We start from the raw sequence: 17,624 nt of genomic DNA, 5'->3' as shown, positions 1-17,624 counted from the left end.
TGACGTGTACCCCTGAAATCTCGACGATCACCTTTTCACCATAACCGACCAAATATCTCGGTACCAAGGGCAGACTCCAAATGTAACTTGGTCACAGTCACACGCAAGTCAAGTTCTATCTTCAGCCCGTTACTAACAACCGGAACTCACCAAGAATATTGGAACAAACCCAAAAACATAAGCCCTCCACTCGTCTATAAAAACAAATCAAGCAACTCATATGAGATCAGGTCACATAACTCACTCTAGTTTTATTTCTCTTACTCTCTCATAATCCGTATTCTTACTTGAGCGTCGGAGTGCTTTTTGCAGGTGCTCCCGCCGTCGTGTTTTGCAACGCCGAGGTTAATCCCGAAGGCCATCTCCAAGGCGACGTACAGTCCATCCCTAAGACGAGTAGTCTCACCTGGAGACATATACCTCGGCTAAAGTTGAACGGAACATTTGGCGCCCACCGTGGATCCCGAGAGTTAATCTAACCCCACTTCGATATGCACTTTGTATTTCTCTTCTATGCAGGGTTTTCCAACCTTCAAACATGGCCGATAACGGAGTTCACCAACTCACTCAGGCCGAACTCATGGCCCAGATGGCCGAGCTACAAGCAGAAGTCAAAAGACTTGCTGAGCTGTCCACCCAAAACAACGCTGGTAAACATGAGGAGAATGGTTCCAAAGGAAAAAGAAGTGCAGACCTACTAAGTGTCAACCCGCCAAAGGAGAAGCTGACCTTAGACAACCCGTTCTCCGAAGAAATCACCAATTACCAAATGCCAAAAAATTTCACACTGCCTTCCTCTCTCGAGCCATATAAGGGGATTGGTGACCCCCGGGCTCATATTAAGAAATTTCAATCCATGATGTTCTTTAACGGTCCTAACAATGATCCTGTACTTTGCAGGGCCTTCCCTACTTACCTTGACGGTGCTGCGTTACTTTGGTTTTCAAAATTACCTGCAGGTTCGATCTCTTCCTTCAAAGAACTGGCGAAATCCTTCATCGACTACTTCGCGGCAGCACGGATATATGTACACGGATCAGATTACCTCGCCACCATTCGCCAAGGTCCTCAAGAAAGCCTGAAAGATTACATGACCAGATTTGCAGAAGCAACCATGGAGATACCAGATCTGGACCCTGCTGTCCACCTACATGCCCTGAAGGCCGGTCTCCGACCCGGAAAATTCAGAGAGAGAATCGTAGTTACTAAGCCGAAGACGTTAGAAGAATTTCGAAAAAGAGCGGCAGGACAGATGGAGATTGAGGAATTCCGTGAAGCCGAAAGAATAGAAAGAAAGCAACCTAGGAGAGACGCAGACAGAACCACAAGGTCGGCGAACAACAAAGACTCCAGAAAGCCCTTCAAGCTCACCCTAAAATTTGACAATTACACCAGATTCAACACAAAGAGGGAGAAGATAATTAAAGAAATACTCAACGCTAAAATCATAAAACCTCCAACAAGAGCAGGAAGTTATCAAGACCAACGATTTGTTGACAAAAGCAAACACTGCGCCTTCCATCAGAAGTACGGACAACAACTGACGAGTGCGTGATATTAAGGTATTTTAGGTATAAAATGTTATTAAAATTTCAGTCTCCGTCTCTAAAAATTTAAGTCCCTGTGTCCCTATTTTTTGGAGGTACTGAAATACTAAAATTTTAGGGACAGAGACAGAAATTTTAGTACCAGTCTCTGAGCCAACAAACATGATACAATGTCTCAGTCTTTCAGTCTCTGTTCCAGTACCTCAAAACAAACGCTACCTTAGAGAGATTGGCTCAGCAAGGCCTCCTAGACAAATACATCGAAGGAAGAAAACACAAAGAAAATAGCAGGGACCGAGAAGAACGCCATCAAACCCCGGGAAACAAGGAAGACAGTAAATGGTCAAACAACACTCCACCAAAAGGTGTTATAAACTGCATATCCGGAGAATTCGTCGGGGGAGGTGAAACAACCTCGGCGCGAAAACGAAGCTACCGCGCAATGCTAGCAATCGAAGGAACAACACCACAAAGCAACAAAGATACACCCGATCTCGAAATCACTTTCAGTCAGACAGATATATGCGCGGCAGCACCCAACCTAGACGATCCAGTGGTAATCTCTATCCAAACAGGCGAATTATTGGTAAGAAAAGTCTTTTTGGACCCAGGTAGCAGTGCAGATGTCCTTTTTTACTCTACTTTTCTAAAAATAAAATTATCTGAAAAACTCATGCAACCCTCATCCAGAGAATTAGTAGGATTCTCCGGAGAAAGGGTGCCGATCAAGGGTTACATATGGCTAAAAACAACGATGGGAGAGGACTCATTATCACGAACCATTGATATACAATACCTAATAGTTGATTGCCCAAGTCCTTACAATATTATTCTCGGAAGACCTTCTCTGAACATGTTCAGAGCAGTAGTATCCACTTTTCATCTGTGTTAAATTTTAGGCACAAGACGGTAGGATAGCTACACTCCACTCAGACCGCCAACAAGCTCGGCAATGCTACAATTCAAGTCTAAAGAGGTCGGCTACGAGACGAGAATTTCAACAAGAGGTAAAAGCAATTCACAGCACAAACGAGGTATTGTCCCTAGCAGAGCTTGATCCCCGAAGAGACACTCAGAAAAGACCCCAACCTGCAGATGAGCTCCATAAAGTTCCACTGACGTCAAAACCAGAACATGTCACATATATCGGCCAAGCACTCCAGGGACAAGAAAGATCAGAACTCATAAAGGTATTACAGGCCAACGCCGATCTGTTTGCCTGGACTCTGGCAGACATGCCAGGTATAGACCCGGACATCATTTGCCACAAGCTCGCCACTGACAGAACCATCCGACCTATAGCTCAAAAGAAGAGGAACCTCGGAGCAGAAAAATCAAAGGCAGCCTTAGAAGAAACCAGAAAGCTTATCAGTGCCAACTTTATCAAAGAGATCCGCCTCACCACATGGCTATCAAACGTGGTAATGGTTTCAAAAGCTTAAGCTTCATGGATGCATACTCTGGATACAACCAGATCCTCATGCACCCAGAAGACCAGAGCAAAACAGCCTTTATAACTGAATATGGAAATTTTTGTTACAAAGTAATGCCATTTGGTCTAAAGAATGCAGGTGCAACATACCAGCGGCTAATGGACAAAGTCTTCTGCAATCAAATAGGTCGGAATATAGAAATCTACGTCGACGATATGGTTGCCAAGACCACCCCAGGAAGACCCACTGCGACGACCTCAGAGAAATATTCGAGCAGATCCGAGCATACAACATGAGACTAAACCCGGAGAAATGCGCCTTTGGGGTACAAGGAGGCAAGTTCCTCGGATTCATGCTGACCTCACGAGGAATCGTAGTAAACCCTGAAAAATGTGACGCAATACTTAACATAGCGAGTCCTAGAACAATGAAAGAGGTACAACAACTAGTAGGGAGAGTAGCTGCTCTGTCAAAATTCTTGCCAGCAGTATCAAGCTGATCATACCACTTCTTCCAGACAATATCAAAGAATAAGAAATTCGAGTGGACAGAAGAGTGCGAGATAGCATTCACCGAGCTCAAAGCCATCCTATCATCACCACCACTGTTACAAAAACCAGAAGTCGGTAAACCTTTATACTTATATTTATCCGCTTCCAATTACTCTATAAGCTCGGCTTTTGTCATTGAGACAGAAAAATACAACAGCCAGTATACTTCTTCAGCAGAGTCATGCAACCAACAAAACAAAGATATCTGAGAATAGAACGGCTGGCCTTGGCATTAGTGATAACAGCAAGAAGACTCAGGCACTATTTCCAGAGCCACACAATAATCGTAAGAACAAACCAACCATTAAGGCAGATATTGACAAAGCCAGAATTGGCCGGACGACTGACAAAATGGTCTGTCGAGCTCTCCGAATTCAATATCCAGTTCCAACAAGGCCGGCCCTGAAGGCACAGATCCTCGCAGACTTCGTCTCCGAGTTCACACCTGATGAGCACCATTACAACAAGGCCTGGGAGTTACACGTTGATGGGGCATCAAGCCGAGAAAGAAGCGGGGCCGGGGTGGTCCTGAAAAAGGGAGACTCGATGATAGTCGAGCAATCCCTCCACTTCCACTTCGCGGCAAGTAACAACCAGGTCGAATATGAGGCGCTGGTGCGCGGAAATCGTGACGGTTCCATTCCTTGGTAACGGTGCTAAAAACTCAATAGCACGTTCATAATCTTAGTTCTTTGTCACAACTTCGCACAACTAACCAGCAAGTGCACTGGGTCGTCCAAGTAATAAACCTTACGTGACTAAGGGTCGATCCCACGGAGATTGTCGACTTGAAGCAAGCTATGGTCACCTTGTAAATCTCAGTCAGGCGGATTCAATTGATTATGGAGATTTAATAATTAAAAGATAAATAAAATATAAAATAAAGATAGTGATACTTATGTAATTCATTGGTGAGAATTTCAGATAAGCATATAGAGATGCGTTCGTTCCTCCTGAACCTCTGCTTTCCTATTGTCTTCATCCAATCATTCATACTCCTTTCTATGGCAAGTTGTATGTTAGGCATCACCGTTATCAATGGCTACATCCTGTCCTCTCAGTGAAAATGGTCCAATGCACTGTCATTGCATGGCTAATCATCTGTCGGTTCTCGATCATACTGGAATAGGATCCATTGATCCTTTTGCGTCTGTCACTATGCCCAGCACTCGCGAGTTTGAAGCTCGTCGCAGCCATCCCTTCCCAGATCCTACTCGGAATACCACAGACAAGGTTTAGACTTTCTGGATCTCAAGAATGGCCGTCCATGGATTCTAACTTATACCACGAAGACTCTGATTAAGGAATCCCAGAGATATTCATTCAATCTAAGGTAGAACGGAAGTGGTTGTCAGGCATGCGTTCATAGGTTGGGAATGATGATGACTGTCACGATCATCACATTCATATTGAAGTGCAAATGAGTATCTTAGAATTGGAATAAGCTTGAATTGAATAGAAAAACAATAGTACTTTGTATTAATTCATGAGGAACAGCAGAGCTCCACACCTTAATCTATGGTGTGTAGAAACTCTATTGTTGAAAATACATAAGAACAAGGTCCAGGCAAGGCTGAATGGCCAGCCTCCCAAGGAGGTTTCAATCATCAAAACATGATCAAAATATGTAAATACAATAGTAAAAAGTCCTATTTATGCTAAACTAGTTACTAGGGTTTACAGAAATGAGTAAATGATGCAGAAATCCACTTCTGGGGCCCACTTGGTATGTGCTTGGGCTGAGCATTGAGCTTTACACGTGTAGAGGCTTCTCTTGGAGTTGAACGCCAGTTTGTAGCCTGTTTCTGGCGTTTAACTCCACTTTGCAACCTGTTTATGGCGTTTAACTCCAGAATGCAGCATGGAACTGGCGTTGAACGCCAGTTTGCATCATCTAAACTCGGGAAAAGTATGGATTATTATATATTGCTGGAAATCCCTGGATGTCTACTTTCTAACGCAATTGAGAGCACACAATTTGGAGTTTTGTAGCTCCAGAAAATTCACTTTGAGTGCAGGGAGGTCAGAATCCAGCAGCATCTGCAGTCCTTCTTCAACCTCTGAATTTAATTTTTGCTCAAGTCCCTCAATTTCAGCCAGAAAATACCTGAAATCACAAAAAAACACACAAACTCATAGTAAAGTCCAGAAATGTGATTTTTATTTAAAAACTAATAAAAATATACTAAAAACTAACTAAATTATACTGAAAACTATGTAAAAATAATGCCAAAAAGCGTATAAATTATCCGCTCATCAGGCGCTCATAGCAGGACTCAAGCTCTCTCTCAACCTCCAAGTGCATAGCCTAATAGTACACTGTGATTCCCTCCTGTTAGTCCAACAAATCCGAGGAGAATTTCAAGTAAAAGATCCCTTGTTGGAGCGGTACTGGCTCATAGCAAAGGATCTTATTTCAAAATTCAGTTCATTCATCATATTACATGTACACAGAAAAAAGAACATTAGAGCAGACATACTATCTAAACTTGCTGTCACTAGGGCGGATACACAAACATCAATGTTATCACAACTTACACTTAATAAACCTAGTATTGAATTATTATCTATAACAAACATTAACCACCTCCATGACTGGAGAACACCTTTCTTAGAGTACATTAATGCAGGTATCATACCCAAAGACGAACTTAACCCACAACAATTCCGACGAAAAGCAAGTCTCTACACAAGCATAGCAGGGGAACTATACAAACGAGGTCTCTCACAGCCATTGCTAAAATGCCTAAATAACGATGAAGCAAAAGAAGTAATGGACGAAATCCACGAGGGCGTGTGTGGAAACCACATCGGAGGATGAGCTCTAGCCGCCAAAATCGCCCGAACAGGATACTATTGGCCAACTATGAAGAGGGATTGCATAACAAAAGTCAAGACATGTGACAACTGTCAGAAGCACGCCCCCGTTGCTATGACGCCAGCTGAAGTATTGCACAGCATGGAGGTAAGCTGGCCTTTTCACAGATGGGGGGTCGATATCCTCAGCCCGTTTCTAATAGCGCCAGGCCAGGTAAAGTTTCTTTTAGTGTCAACAGACTATTTCTCAAAATGGATAGAAGCACAACCACTGGCAAGAATAACCGCTGAAAAGGTACGATATTTCATATGGAAAAATATCATATGCCGATTTCGAATACCAAAGGAAATAATATCGGATAATGGTAGACAGTTTACAGATAACAAACTCGCATCATTTCTAAATAACTTTAGCATACAACATTGTTTTAGCTTGGTCGAACACCCATAGACCAATGGGCAGGCCGAAGCTGCTAACCGAGTTATATTGTAGGAAATAAAGAAAAAGCTTAATAACGCCAAAGCAGAATGGGCGGAGTTGATCCCAGAAATATTATGGAGCTATAACACAACAGTACAATCCACCACGGGCGAAACGCCCTTCAAACTAGTCTATAGGTCGGAAGCACTCATCCCCGTTAAGGTCGGCATTCCCACCTTACGAACCGAGCTATACGACAAACAACACAATGCAAACACGAGAAGCACCGAGCTTGATCTGGCTGAGGAGGATAGAGAAATCGCTGCCATTAAACAGAGAGCTAAGAAACAATTGGCAGAAAGAAAGCACAATAAGAGAGTTGTGCCGAGAACATTCAACGAGGGCGATTTAGTCCTCAGACGGACAAAAGAAGCCATACGACCTCTTTCACATGGAAAGCTCACCGCAAACTGGGAGGGACCGTTCCGAGTATCCAAAGAGCTCGGAATGGGGGCTTTCCAGCTCCAAACACTACAAGGCAATCCAGTTTCAGGAAATTGGAATATTTCTTCGCTAAAGTTGTTGATGAGCGGATAATTTATACGCTTTTTGGCATTGTTTTTAGTATGTTTTTAGTAGGATCTAGTTACTTTTAGGGATGTTTTCATTAGTTTTTATGTTAAATTCACATTTCTGGACTTTACTATGAGTTTGTGTGTTTTTCTGTGATTTCAGGTATTTTCTGGCTGAAATTGAGGGACTTGAGCAGAAATCAGATTCAGAGGTTGAAGAAGGACTGCTGATGCTGTTGGATTCTGACCTCCCTGCACTCAAAGTGGATTTTCTGGAGCTACAAAACTCGAAATGGCACGCTTCCAATTGCGTTGGAAAGTAGACATCCAGGGCTTTCCAGCAATATATAATAGTCCATACTTTGGCCAAGAATAGATGACGTAAACTGGTGTTCAACGCCAGATTTCTACCCAAATCTAGCGTCCAGCGCCAGAAAAGGAGCCAAAACTAGAGTTGAACGCCCAAACTGGCACAAAAGTTGGCGTTCAACTCCAAGAAAGACCTCTACACGTGCAACACTCAGGCTCAGCCCAAACACACACCAAGTGGGCCCAGGAAGTGGATTTATGCATCAATTACTTACTCATGTAAACCCTAGTAGCTAGTTTATTATAAATAGGACCTTTTACTATTGTATTAGGCATCTTTTGATCATCTTAGGATCTTAGGATCATCTTTGAACGCATTGTTCTTAGACTTTGGGGGCTGGCCATCTCGGCCATGCCTAGACCTTCACTTATGTATTTTTAACGGTAGAGTTTCTACACTCCATAGATTAAGGTGTGGAGCTCTGCTGTTCCTCAAAGATTAATGCAAGTACTACTGTTTTCTATTCAATTCATCTTATTTCGCTTCTAAGATATCCATTTGCACCCAAGAACGTGATGAAGGTGATGATTATGTGTGACGCTCATCATCCTTCTCCCTTATGAACGCGTGCCTGACAAACACTTCTGTTCTACATGAAATAAGCTAGGATGAATATCTCTTAGATCTTCTAACCAGAATCTTCGTGGCGTAAGCTAGAATGATGGCGGCATTCAAGAGAATCCGGAAGGTCTAAACCTTGTCTGTGGTATTCCGAGTAGGATTCGATGAACGAATGACTGTGACGAGCTCCAAACTCGCGATTGCAGGGCGTTAGTGACAGACGCAAAAGGATAGTAAATCCTATTCCAGCATGATCGAGAACCGACAGATGAATAGCCGTGCCGTGACAGGGTGCGTGGGCATATTATTCACTGAGAGGATAAGATGAAGCCATTGGCAAGGGTGATGCCTCCAGACGATTAGCCGTGACAGGGCACTGGATCATTTTCCCGAGAGATGACCAAAAGTAGCCATTGACAGTGGTGATGTATCACATAAAGCCAGCCATGGAAAGGAGTAAGACTGATTGGATGAAGATAGCAGAAAAGCAGAGGTTCAGAGGAACGAAAAGCATCTCCATTCGCTTATCTGAAATTCCTACCAATGATTTACATAAGTACCTCTATCCCTATTCTATTATTCATTATTTGAAAACTCCATAATTATTTTATATCCGCCTGACTGAGATTTACAAGGTGACCATAGCTTGCTTCATACCAACAATCTCCGTGGAATTCGACCCTTACTCACGTAAGGTATTACTTGGACGACCCAGTGCACTTGCTGGTTAGTTGCATCGAAGTTGTGAACCATGGTATTGGCACCATGTTCTTGGCGCCATTGCCAGGGAAAGAAAGAGCCATGAATTTTACATAATTAAAGTGTACTCACGATTACGCGTACCAAGTTGCTCACGTTGCCAGGGATTGTTCGAGCCTGGACATCACAATTTCGTGCACCAAGTTTTTGGTGCCGTTGCCGGGGATTGTTCGAGTTTGGACAACTGACGGTTCATCTTGTTGCTCAGATTAGGTAATTTTTTTTTTATTTTGTTTTCAAAAATTTTTCAAAAAATATTTCAAAATTTTCTCACCTGTTTTCGAAAAAAAAAAAATTATTCAAAATTTTTAAGAATGAATTCTAGTGTTTCATGAAGCATGTGAAGCCTGGCTGGCTGTAAAGCCATGTCTAAATTTATTTGGACTGAGGCTTGCAATTTGTTATCAAGAGCAATATACTCTGGTGTTAAATGCTGAAGCTTGGCTGGCCATTGGCCATGTCTAGTGTTTTGGACTGGAGCTTTCTTTGAAAGCTTGGCTGGCTAGTGAGCCATGTCTAATTCCTGGACTGAAGCTTTAGACTAAGAATGCAAGATTCCTGGAATTCATATTAAAAATTTTGGAATCCTTATTTTCCTTTTTTCAATTAATTTTTTGAAAAAAATCCAAAAAAAAAAAAATTAGAAAATCATAAAAATCAAAAATAATTTTTGTTTCTTGTTTGAGTCTTGAGTCATATCATAAGTTTGGTGTCAATTGCATGTGCATCTTGCATTTTTTTCAAAAATTCATGCATTCATAGTGTTCTTCATGATCTTCAAGTTGTTCTTGGTAAATCTTCTTGTTTGATCTTGATGATTTTTTGTTTTGTGTCTTTTCATGTTTATCATATGCATTCTTGAATTCTTAGTGTCTAAGCATTAAAGAATTCTAAGTTTGGTGTCTTGCATGTTTTCTTTGCATTAAAAGTTTTTCAAAATTGTGTCTATGATGTTCATCTTGGCATTCAAAGTGTTCTTGGTGTTCATCTTGACATTCATAGCATTCTTGCATGCATTCATTGTTTTGATCTAAAAATTTCATGCATTGCACCATTTTTCTTGTTTTTCTCTCTCATCATAAAAATTTCAAAAATAAAAAAATATCTTTCCCTTTTTCTCTCATCAAATTCGAAAATTGAGTTGACTTTTTCAAAAAATTTTAAAAAAAATCAAAGTTGTTTCTTATGAGTCAAATCAAATTTTCAATTTGAAAATCTTATATTTTTCAAAAATCAAATCTTTTTCAAAATTCTTAGTTATTTTCGAAAATTCCAAAAATATTTTTCAAAAATCTTTTTCTTATTTTTAGACCAAATTTTCGAAAATAACATAATCAATTAATGTTTTGATTCAAAAATTTGAAGTTTGTTACTTGCTTGTTAAGAAAGATTCAAACTTTAAGTTCTAGAATCATATCTTGTGATTTCTTATGAATCAAGTCATTAATTGAGATTTTAAAAATCAAATCTTTTTCAAAACTAATTTCTAAAATATCTTCTTATCTTATCTTTTTCAAAAATTTGATTTCAAAATATCTTTTCTAACCTCCTAACTTCTTATCTTTTCAAAATTTGTTTCAACTAACTAACTAACTTTTTGTTTGTTTCTTAACTTTTTCACAACTACCTAACTAACTCTCTCTCTCTAATTTTCGAAAATATCTTCCCTCTTTTTCAAAAATTTCTTTTTAATTAACTAATTATTCTTATTTTTTTATTTTTGATTTTAAAAAAAAAAATTTCGAAAATTACTAACATTTTTCAAAAACCATTTTCGAAAATCACTAACTCTTTTTCAAAAAAAATATTTTCGAAAATTCTCCCTCTCCCATCTCATTCTATTTATTCATTCATATCCTAACATCTCATCTCACATATCTAGCCTCCTCACAGTTGTGTTTCTTCCATTATATTACATTCTTTGTCTCCCCCTCTTCTTCTACTCACACAGGGATCCCTATACTGTGGTATAAAGGATCTCTATTATTATTATTATTATTTTTCTGTGCCTTCTTCTTTGTCATATGAGCAGGAGCAAGGATAAGAACATTCTTGTGGAAGCAGATCCAGAACCTGAAAGGACTTTGAAGAAAAAATTAAGAGAAGCTAAAATACAACAATCCAGAGATAACCTTTCAGAAATTTTTGAACAGGAAGAGGAGATGGCAGCCGAAAATAATAATGTAAGGAAGATGCTTGGTGACTTTACTGCACCTAATTCCAACTTACATGGAAGAAGCATCTCCATTCCTGCCATTGGAGCAAACAACTTTGAGCTGAAACCTCAATTAGTTTCTCTGATGCAGCAGAACTGCAAGTTTCATGGACTTCCATCTGAAGATCCTTTTCAGTTCTTAACTGAATTCTTGCAGATATGTGATACTGTTAAGACTAATGGAATAGATCCTAAAGTCTACAGGCTCATGCTTTTCCCTTTTGCTGTAAGAGACAGAGCTAGATTATGGTTGGATTCTCAACCCAAAGACAGCCTGAACTCTTGGGATAAGCTGGTCACGGCTTTCTTAGCCAAGTACTTTCCTCCTCAAAAGCTGAGCAAGCTTAGAGCTGATGTTCAAACCTTCAGACAGAAAGAAGGTGAATCCCTCTATGAAGCTTGGGAAAGATACGAACAGTTGACCAAAAAGTGTCCTTCTGACATGCTTTCAGAATGGACCATCCTGGATATATTCTATGATGGTTTATCTGAGCTATCAAAGATGTCACTGGACACTTCTGCAGGTGGATCCATTCACCTAAAGAAAACACCTGCAGAAGCTCAAGAACTCATTGATATGGTTGCTAATAACCAGTTCATGTACACTTCTGAAAGGAATCCTGTGAGTAATGGGACGCCTATGAAGAAGGGAGTTCTTGAAGTTCATACTCTGAATGCCATATTGGCTCAGAATAAAATATTGACTCAGCAAGTCAATATGATCTCTCAGAGTCTGCATGGAATGCAAGCTGCATCCAACAGTACTCAAGAGGCTTCTTATGAAGAAGAAGCTTATGATCCTGAGAACCCTACAATAGCAGAGGTGAATTACTTAGGTGAACCTTATGGAAACACCTATAACTCATCATGGAGAAATCATCCAAATTTCTCATGGAAGGATCAAAAGCCTCAACAAGGCTTTAATAATGGTGGAAGAAACAGGTTTAGCAGTAGCAAGCCTTTTCCATCATCCACTCAGCAACAGACAGAGAACTCTGAACAAAATGCTTCTAATTTAGCAAATCTAGTCTCTGATCTATCTAAGGCCACTGTGAGTTTCATGAATGAAACAAGGTCTTCCATTAGAAATTTGGAAGCACAAGTAGGCCAGCTGAGTAAAAGGATCACTGAAATCCCTCCTAGTACTCTCCCAAGCAATACAGAAGAGAATCCAAAAGGAGAGTGCAAGGCCATTGACATAAGCACCATGGCCGAACCTACAAGGGGAGTGGAGGACGTGAATCCCAAGGAGGAAGACCTCCTGGGACGTCCAGTGATCAATAAGGAGCTTCCCTCTGAGGAACCAAAGGACTCTGAGGCTCATCTAGAGACCATAGAGATTCCATTGAACCTCCTTATGCCCTTCATGAGCTCTGATGAGTATTCCTCTTCTGAAGAGAATGAGGATGTTACTAAAGAGCAAACTGCCAAGTTTCTTGGTGCAATCATGAAGCTAAATGCCAAATTATTTGGCATTGATACTTGGGAAGTTGAACCTCCCTTATTCATCAATGAACTAAGTGATCTGGATCAACTGACATTGCCTCAGAAGAGACAGGATCCTGAAAAGTTCACAATACCCTGTACCATAGGCACCATAATCTTTAAGGCTCTGTGTGACCTTGGTTCAAGAATAAACCTCATGCCCCTCTCTGTAATAGAGAAATTGGGAATCTATGGGGTGCAAGCTGCTAAAATCTCATTAGAGATGGCAGACAGTTCAAGAAAACAGGCTTATGGACAAGTAGAGGACGTGTTAGTAAAGGTTGAAGGCCTTTACATCCCTGCTGATTTCATAGTCCTAGATACTGGAAAGGAAGAGGATGAATCCATCATCCTAGGAAGACCTTTCCTGGCCACAGCAATAGCTGTGATTGATGTTGACAGAGGTGAAATAGTCCTTCAATGGAATGAGAACTCCCTTGTATTCAAAACTCAAGGATCTCCCTCTGCAACCATGGAGAGGAAGCAGAAAAAGCTTCTCTCAAAGCAGAGTCAACCAGAGCCCCCACAGTCAAACTCTAAGTTTGGTGTTGGGAGGCCACAACCAAACTCTAAGTTTGGTGTTGAACTCCCATTTCCAAACTCTAAGTTTGGTGTTGGAGAGTTTCAACAAAGCTCTGCACATCTGTGAGGCTCCATGAGAGCCCACTGTCAAGCTATTGACATTAAGGAAGCGCTTGTTGGGAGGCAACCCAATTTTTATTTATCTAACTATATTTTCCTTAGTTATATGTCTTTGTAGGTTCATGATCATGTGGAGTCACAAAATAAATATAAAAATTGAAAACGGAATCAAAAACAACAGAAGAAAAAATCACACCCTGGAAGAGCATCTGTCTGGCGTTCAGCGCCAGAACAGAGCATGGTTCTGGCGCTGAACGCCCAAAATGGGCAGCTTCTGGGCGCTGAACGCCAGAACAGGCATGGTTCTGGCGTTCAACGCCAGAAATGGCACACAAATGGGCGTTGAATGCCCAAAATGGCCACCAACCTGGCGCTGAACGCCCAGAGTTGGGTACAAAGGCATTTTTACATGCCTAATGGGTGCAGGGATGTAAATCCTTAAACACCTCAGGATCTGTGGACCCCACAGGATCCACTCAGGATCTGTGGACCCCACAGGATCCCCACCTACCTCCACTCACTTCTTCTCACCACTCTCTTTCACACAACCCCATAAACACTCTTCCCCAAAAACCCTTCACCAATCACCTCAAACTCTCTTCCCCATCACCTCTTCACCACTCACATCCATCCACTCTTCCCCATAAACCTACCTCATAAACTCCACCTACCTTCAAAATTCAAAACCAATTTCCCACCCAAACCCACCCATATGGCCGAACCTTCACCCCCCCTCCCTTCCCTATATAAAGCCCTCCATTCTTCATCAAATTCACATAACACACCCCTCTACACTCCTCTTTGCCGAAACCACATCTCCCCCTCCCTCTCCATACTTCTTCTTCTTCTTCTTCTATTCTTTTGTTTATTGCTCGAGGGCGAGCAATATTATAAGTTTGGTGTGGTAAAAACATAGCTTTTTTGTCTTTCCATTACCATTGATGGCATCCAAGACCGGAGAATCCTCTAGAAGAGGGAAAGGGAAGACAAAAGCTTCCACATCCGAGTCATGGGAGATGGAAAGGTTCATCTCCAAAGCCCATCAAGACCACTTCTATGATGTTGTGGCCAAGAAGAAGGTGATCCCTGAGGTCCCTTTTAAACTCAAAAGAAATGAGTATCCGGAGATCCGACATGAAATTCAAAGAAGAGGTTGGGAAGTTCTAACAAATCCCATCCAACAAGTCGGCATCCTAATGGTTCAAGAGTTCTATGCTAATGCATGGATCACCAAGAACCATGATCAAAGTAAGAACCCGGATCTAAAGAACTATGTTACAATGGTTCGGGGGAAATACTTAGATTTTAGTCCGGAGAATGTGAGGTTGGCGTTTAACTTGCCCATGATGCAAGGAGATGAACGCCCCTACACTAGAAGGGTCAACTTTAATCAAAGGTTGGACCAAGTCCTTATGGACATATGTGTAGAAGGAGCTCAATGGAAGGTTGACTCCAAAGGCAAGCCGGTTCAACTAAGAAGATTGGACCTCAAGCCTGTAGCTAGAGGATGGTTGGAGTTCATTCAATGCTCAATCATTCCCACTAGCAACCGGTCTGAAGTTACTATAGACCGGGCCATCATGATCCATAGCATCATGATTGGAGAAGAGGTGGAAGTTCATGAGATTATACCTCAAGAACTCTACAAGGTGGCTGACAAGTCCTCCACTATGGCAAGGTTAGCCTTTCCTCACCTCATCTGCCACCAATGCAATTCGGCTGGGATTGACATAGAGGGAGATATCCTCATTAAAGAGGACAAGCCCATCACTAAGAAAAAGATGGAGCAAGCAAGAGAGCCCAATCATGGAGCTCAAGAGGCGCAAGAAGCTCATTTCTATGAGATCCCGGAGATGCCTCAAATGCACTTTCCTCCACAAAATTATTGGGAGCAAATCAACACCTCCCTAGGAGAATTGAGTTCCAATATGGGACAACTAAGGGTGGAACATCAAGAGCACTCCATCATGCTTCATGAAATTAGAGAAGATCAAAAAGCAATGAGGGAGGAGCAACAAAGACAAGGAAGAGACATAGAAGAGCTCAAGGACATCATTGGTTCCTCAAGAAGGAAACGCCACCATCACTAAGGTGGATTCATTCCTTGTTCTTGCTTTCTCTGTTTTTCGTTTTCTATGTTATATTCTTATCTATGTTTGTGTCTTCATTACATGATCATTAGTAGTAGTAACTATGTCTTAAAGTTATGAATGTCTTATGAATCCATCACCTCTCTTAAATGAAAAATGTTTTAATTCAAAAGAACAAGAAGTACATGAGTTTCGAATTTATCCTTGAACTTAGTTTAATTATATTGATGTGGTGACAATGCTTCTTGTTTTCTGAATGTATGCTTGAACAGTGCATATGTCTTTTGAAGTTGTTGTTTAAGAATGTTAAATATGTGGCTCTTGAAAGAATGATGACTAGGAGACATGTTATTTGATAATCTGAAAAAATCATAAAAATGATTCTTGAAGCAAGAAAAAGCAGCAAAGAACAAAGCTTGCAGAAAAAAAATAGGCGAAAAAAAAATTTAGAAAGAAAAGCAAGCAGAAAAAGCCAAAAGCTCTTAAAACCAAGAGGCAAGAGCAAAAGGCCAATAACCCTTAAAACCAAAAGGCAAGGGCAATAAAAAGGATCCCAAGGCTTTGAGCATCAGTGGATAGGAGGGCCTAAAGGAATAAAATCCCGGTCTAAGCGTCTAAACCAAGCTGTCCCTAACCATGTGCTTGTGGCGTGTAGGTGTCAAGTGAAAACTTGAGACTGAGCGGTTAAAGTCAAGGTCCAAAGCAAAAACAAAGAGTGTGCTTAAGAACCCTGGACACCTCTAATTGGGGACTTTAGCAAAGCTGAGTCACAATCTGAAAAGGTTCACCCAATTATGTGTCTGTGGCATTTATGTATCCGGTGGTAATACTGGAAAACAAAGTGCTTAGGGCCACGGCCAAGACTCATAAAGAAGCTGTGTTCAAGAATCATCATACTGAACTAGGAGAGTTAATAACACTATTCGAAATCTGAAGTTCCTATAGATGCCAATCATTTTAAACTTCAATGGATAAAGTGAGATGCCAAAACTATTCAAGAGGCAAAAACCTATAAGTCCCGCTCATATGATTGAAGCTCTGTTTCACTGATAGTTTGGAATTTATAGTATATTCTCTTCTTTTTATCCTATTTTATTTTCAGTTGCTTGGGGACAAGCAACAATTTAAGTTTGGTGTTGTGATGAGCGGATAATTTATACGCTTTTTGGCATTGTTTTTAGTATGTTTTTAGTAGGATCTAGTTACTTTTAGGGATGTTTTCATTAGTTTTTATGTTAAATTCACATTTTTGGACTTTACTATGAGTTTGTATGTTTTTCTGTGATTTCAGGTATTTTCTGGCTGAAATTGAGGGACTTGAGCAGAAATCAGATTCAGAGGTTGAAGAAGGACTGCTGATGCTGTTGGATTCTGACCTCCCTGCACTCAAAGTGGATTTTCTGGAGCTACAGAACTCGAAATGGCGCGCTTCCAATTGCGTTCAACTCCAAGAAAGACCTCTACATGTGCAACACTCAGGCTCAGCCCAAACACACACCAAGTGGGCCCAGGAAGTGGATTTATGCATCAATTACTTACTCATGTAAACCCTAGTAGCTAGTTTATTATAAATAGGACCTTTTACTATTGTATTAGGCATCTTTTGATCATCTTAGGATCTTAGGATCATCTTTGAACGCATTGTTCTTAGACTTTGGGGGCTGGCCATCTCGGCCATGCCTGGACCTTCACTTATGTATTTTTAATGGTAGAGTTTCTACACTCCATAGATTAAGGTGTGGAGCTCTGCTGTTCCTCAAAGATTAATGCAAGTACTACTGTTTTCTATTCAATTCATCTTATTTCGCTTCTAAGATATCCATTCGCACCCAAGAACGTGATGAAGGTGATGATTATGTGTGACGCTCATCATCCTTCTCCCTTATGAACGCGTGCCTGACAAACACTTCTGTTCTACATGAAATAAGCTAGGATGAATATCTCTTAGATCTTCTAACCAGAATCTTCGTGGCGTAAGCTAGAATGATGGCGGCATTCAAGAGAATCCGGAAGGTCTAAACCTTGTCTGTGGTATTCTGAGTAGGATTCGATGAACGAATGACTGTGACAAGCTCCAAACTCGCGATTGCAGGGCGTTAGTGACAGACGCAAAAGGATAGTAAATCCTATTCCAGCATGATCGAGAACCGACAGATGAATA

The 17,624-nt window shown here is 40.9% G+C and overlaps 1 protein-coding gene and 1 non-coding gene across 2 annotated transcripts; one reads left to right on the top strand and one right to left on the bottom strand.

Annotated features, from left to right (window-relative positions):
- The first annotated feature begins 538 nt into the window (after positions 1–538).
- Positions 539–1,555, top strand: LOC112785562 (uncharacterized). The gene has a single exon (XM_025829022.1). It carries the CDS (start codon positions 539–541, stop codon positions 1,553–1,555), a length of 1,017 nt encoding a protein of 338 aa, XP_025684807.1.
- A 10,031-nt stretch (positions 1,556–11,586) lies between these two features.
- LOC112788093 (small nucleolar RNA R71) lies at positions 11,587–11,694 on the bottom strand. Its single transcript, XR_003195473.1, has one exon. It is a non-coding gene; the product is annotated as a small nucleolar RNA R71 (small nucleolar RNA).
- Between the last annotated feature and the right edge of the window lie 5,930 nt (positions 11,695–17,624).

This window comes from Arachis hypogaea, chromosome 20, assembly GCF_003086295.3.
Source record: "Arachis hypogaea cultivar Tifrunner chromosome 20, arahy.Tifrunner.gnm2.J5K5, whole genome shotgun sequence".
NCBI classification, from domain to species: Eukaryota; Viridiplantae; Streptophyta; class Magnoliopsida; order Fabales; family Fabaceae; genus Arachis; species Arachis hypogaea.
The sequence above is the reverse complement of the archived record's forward strand: the minus strand, read 5'-3'. Positions and strand labels throughout refer to the sequence as shown.

Excerpts from the sequence above, each read along its gene's own strand:
- LOC112785562 (XM_025829022.1), top strand. The coding sequence starts at position 539 with ATGGCCGATAACGGAGTTCACCAACTCACTCAGGCCGAACTCATGGCC.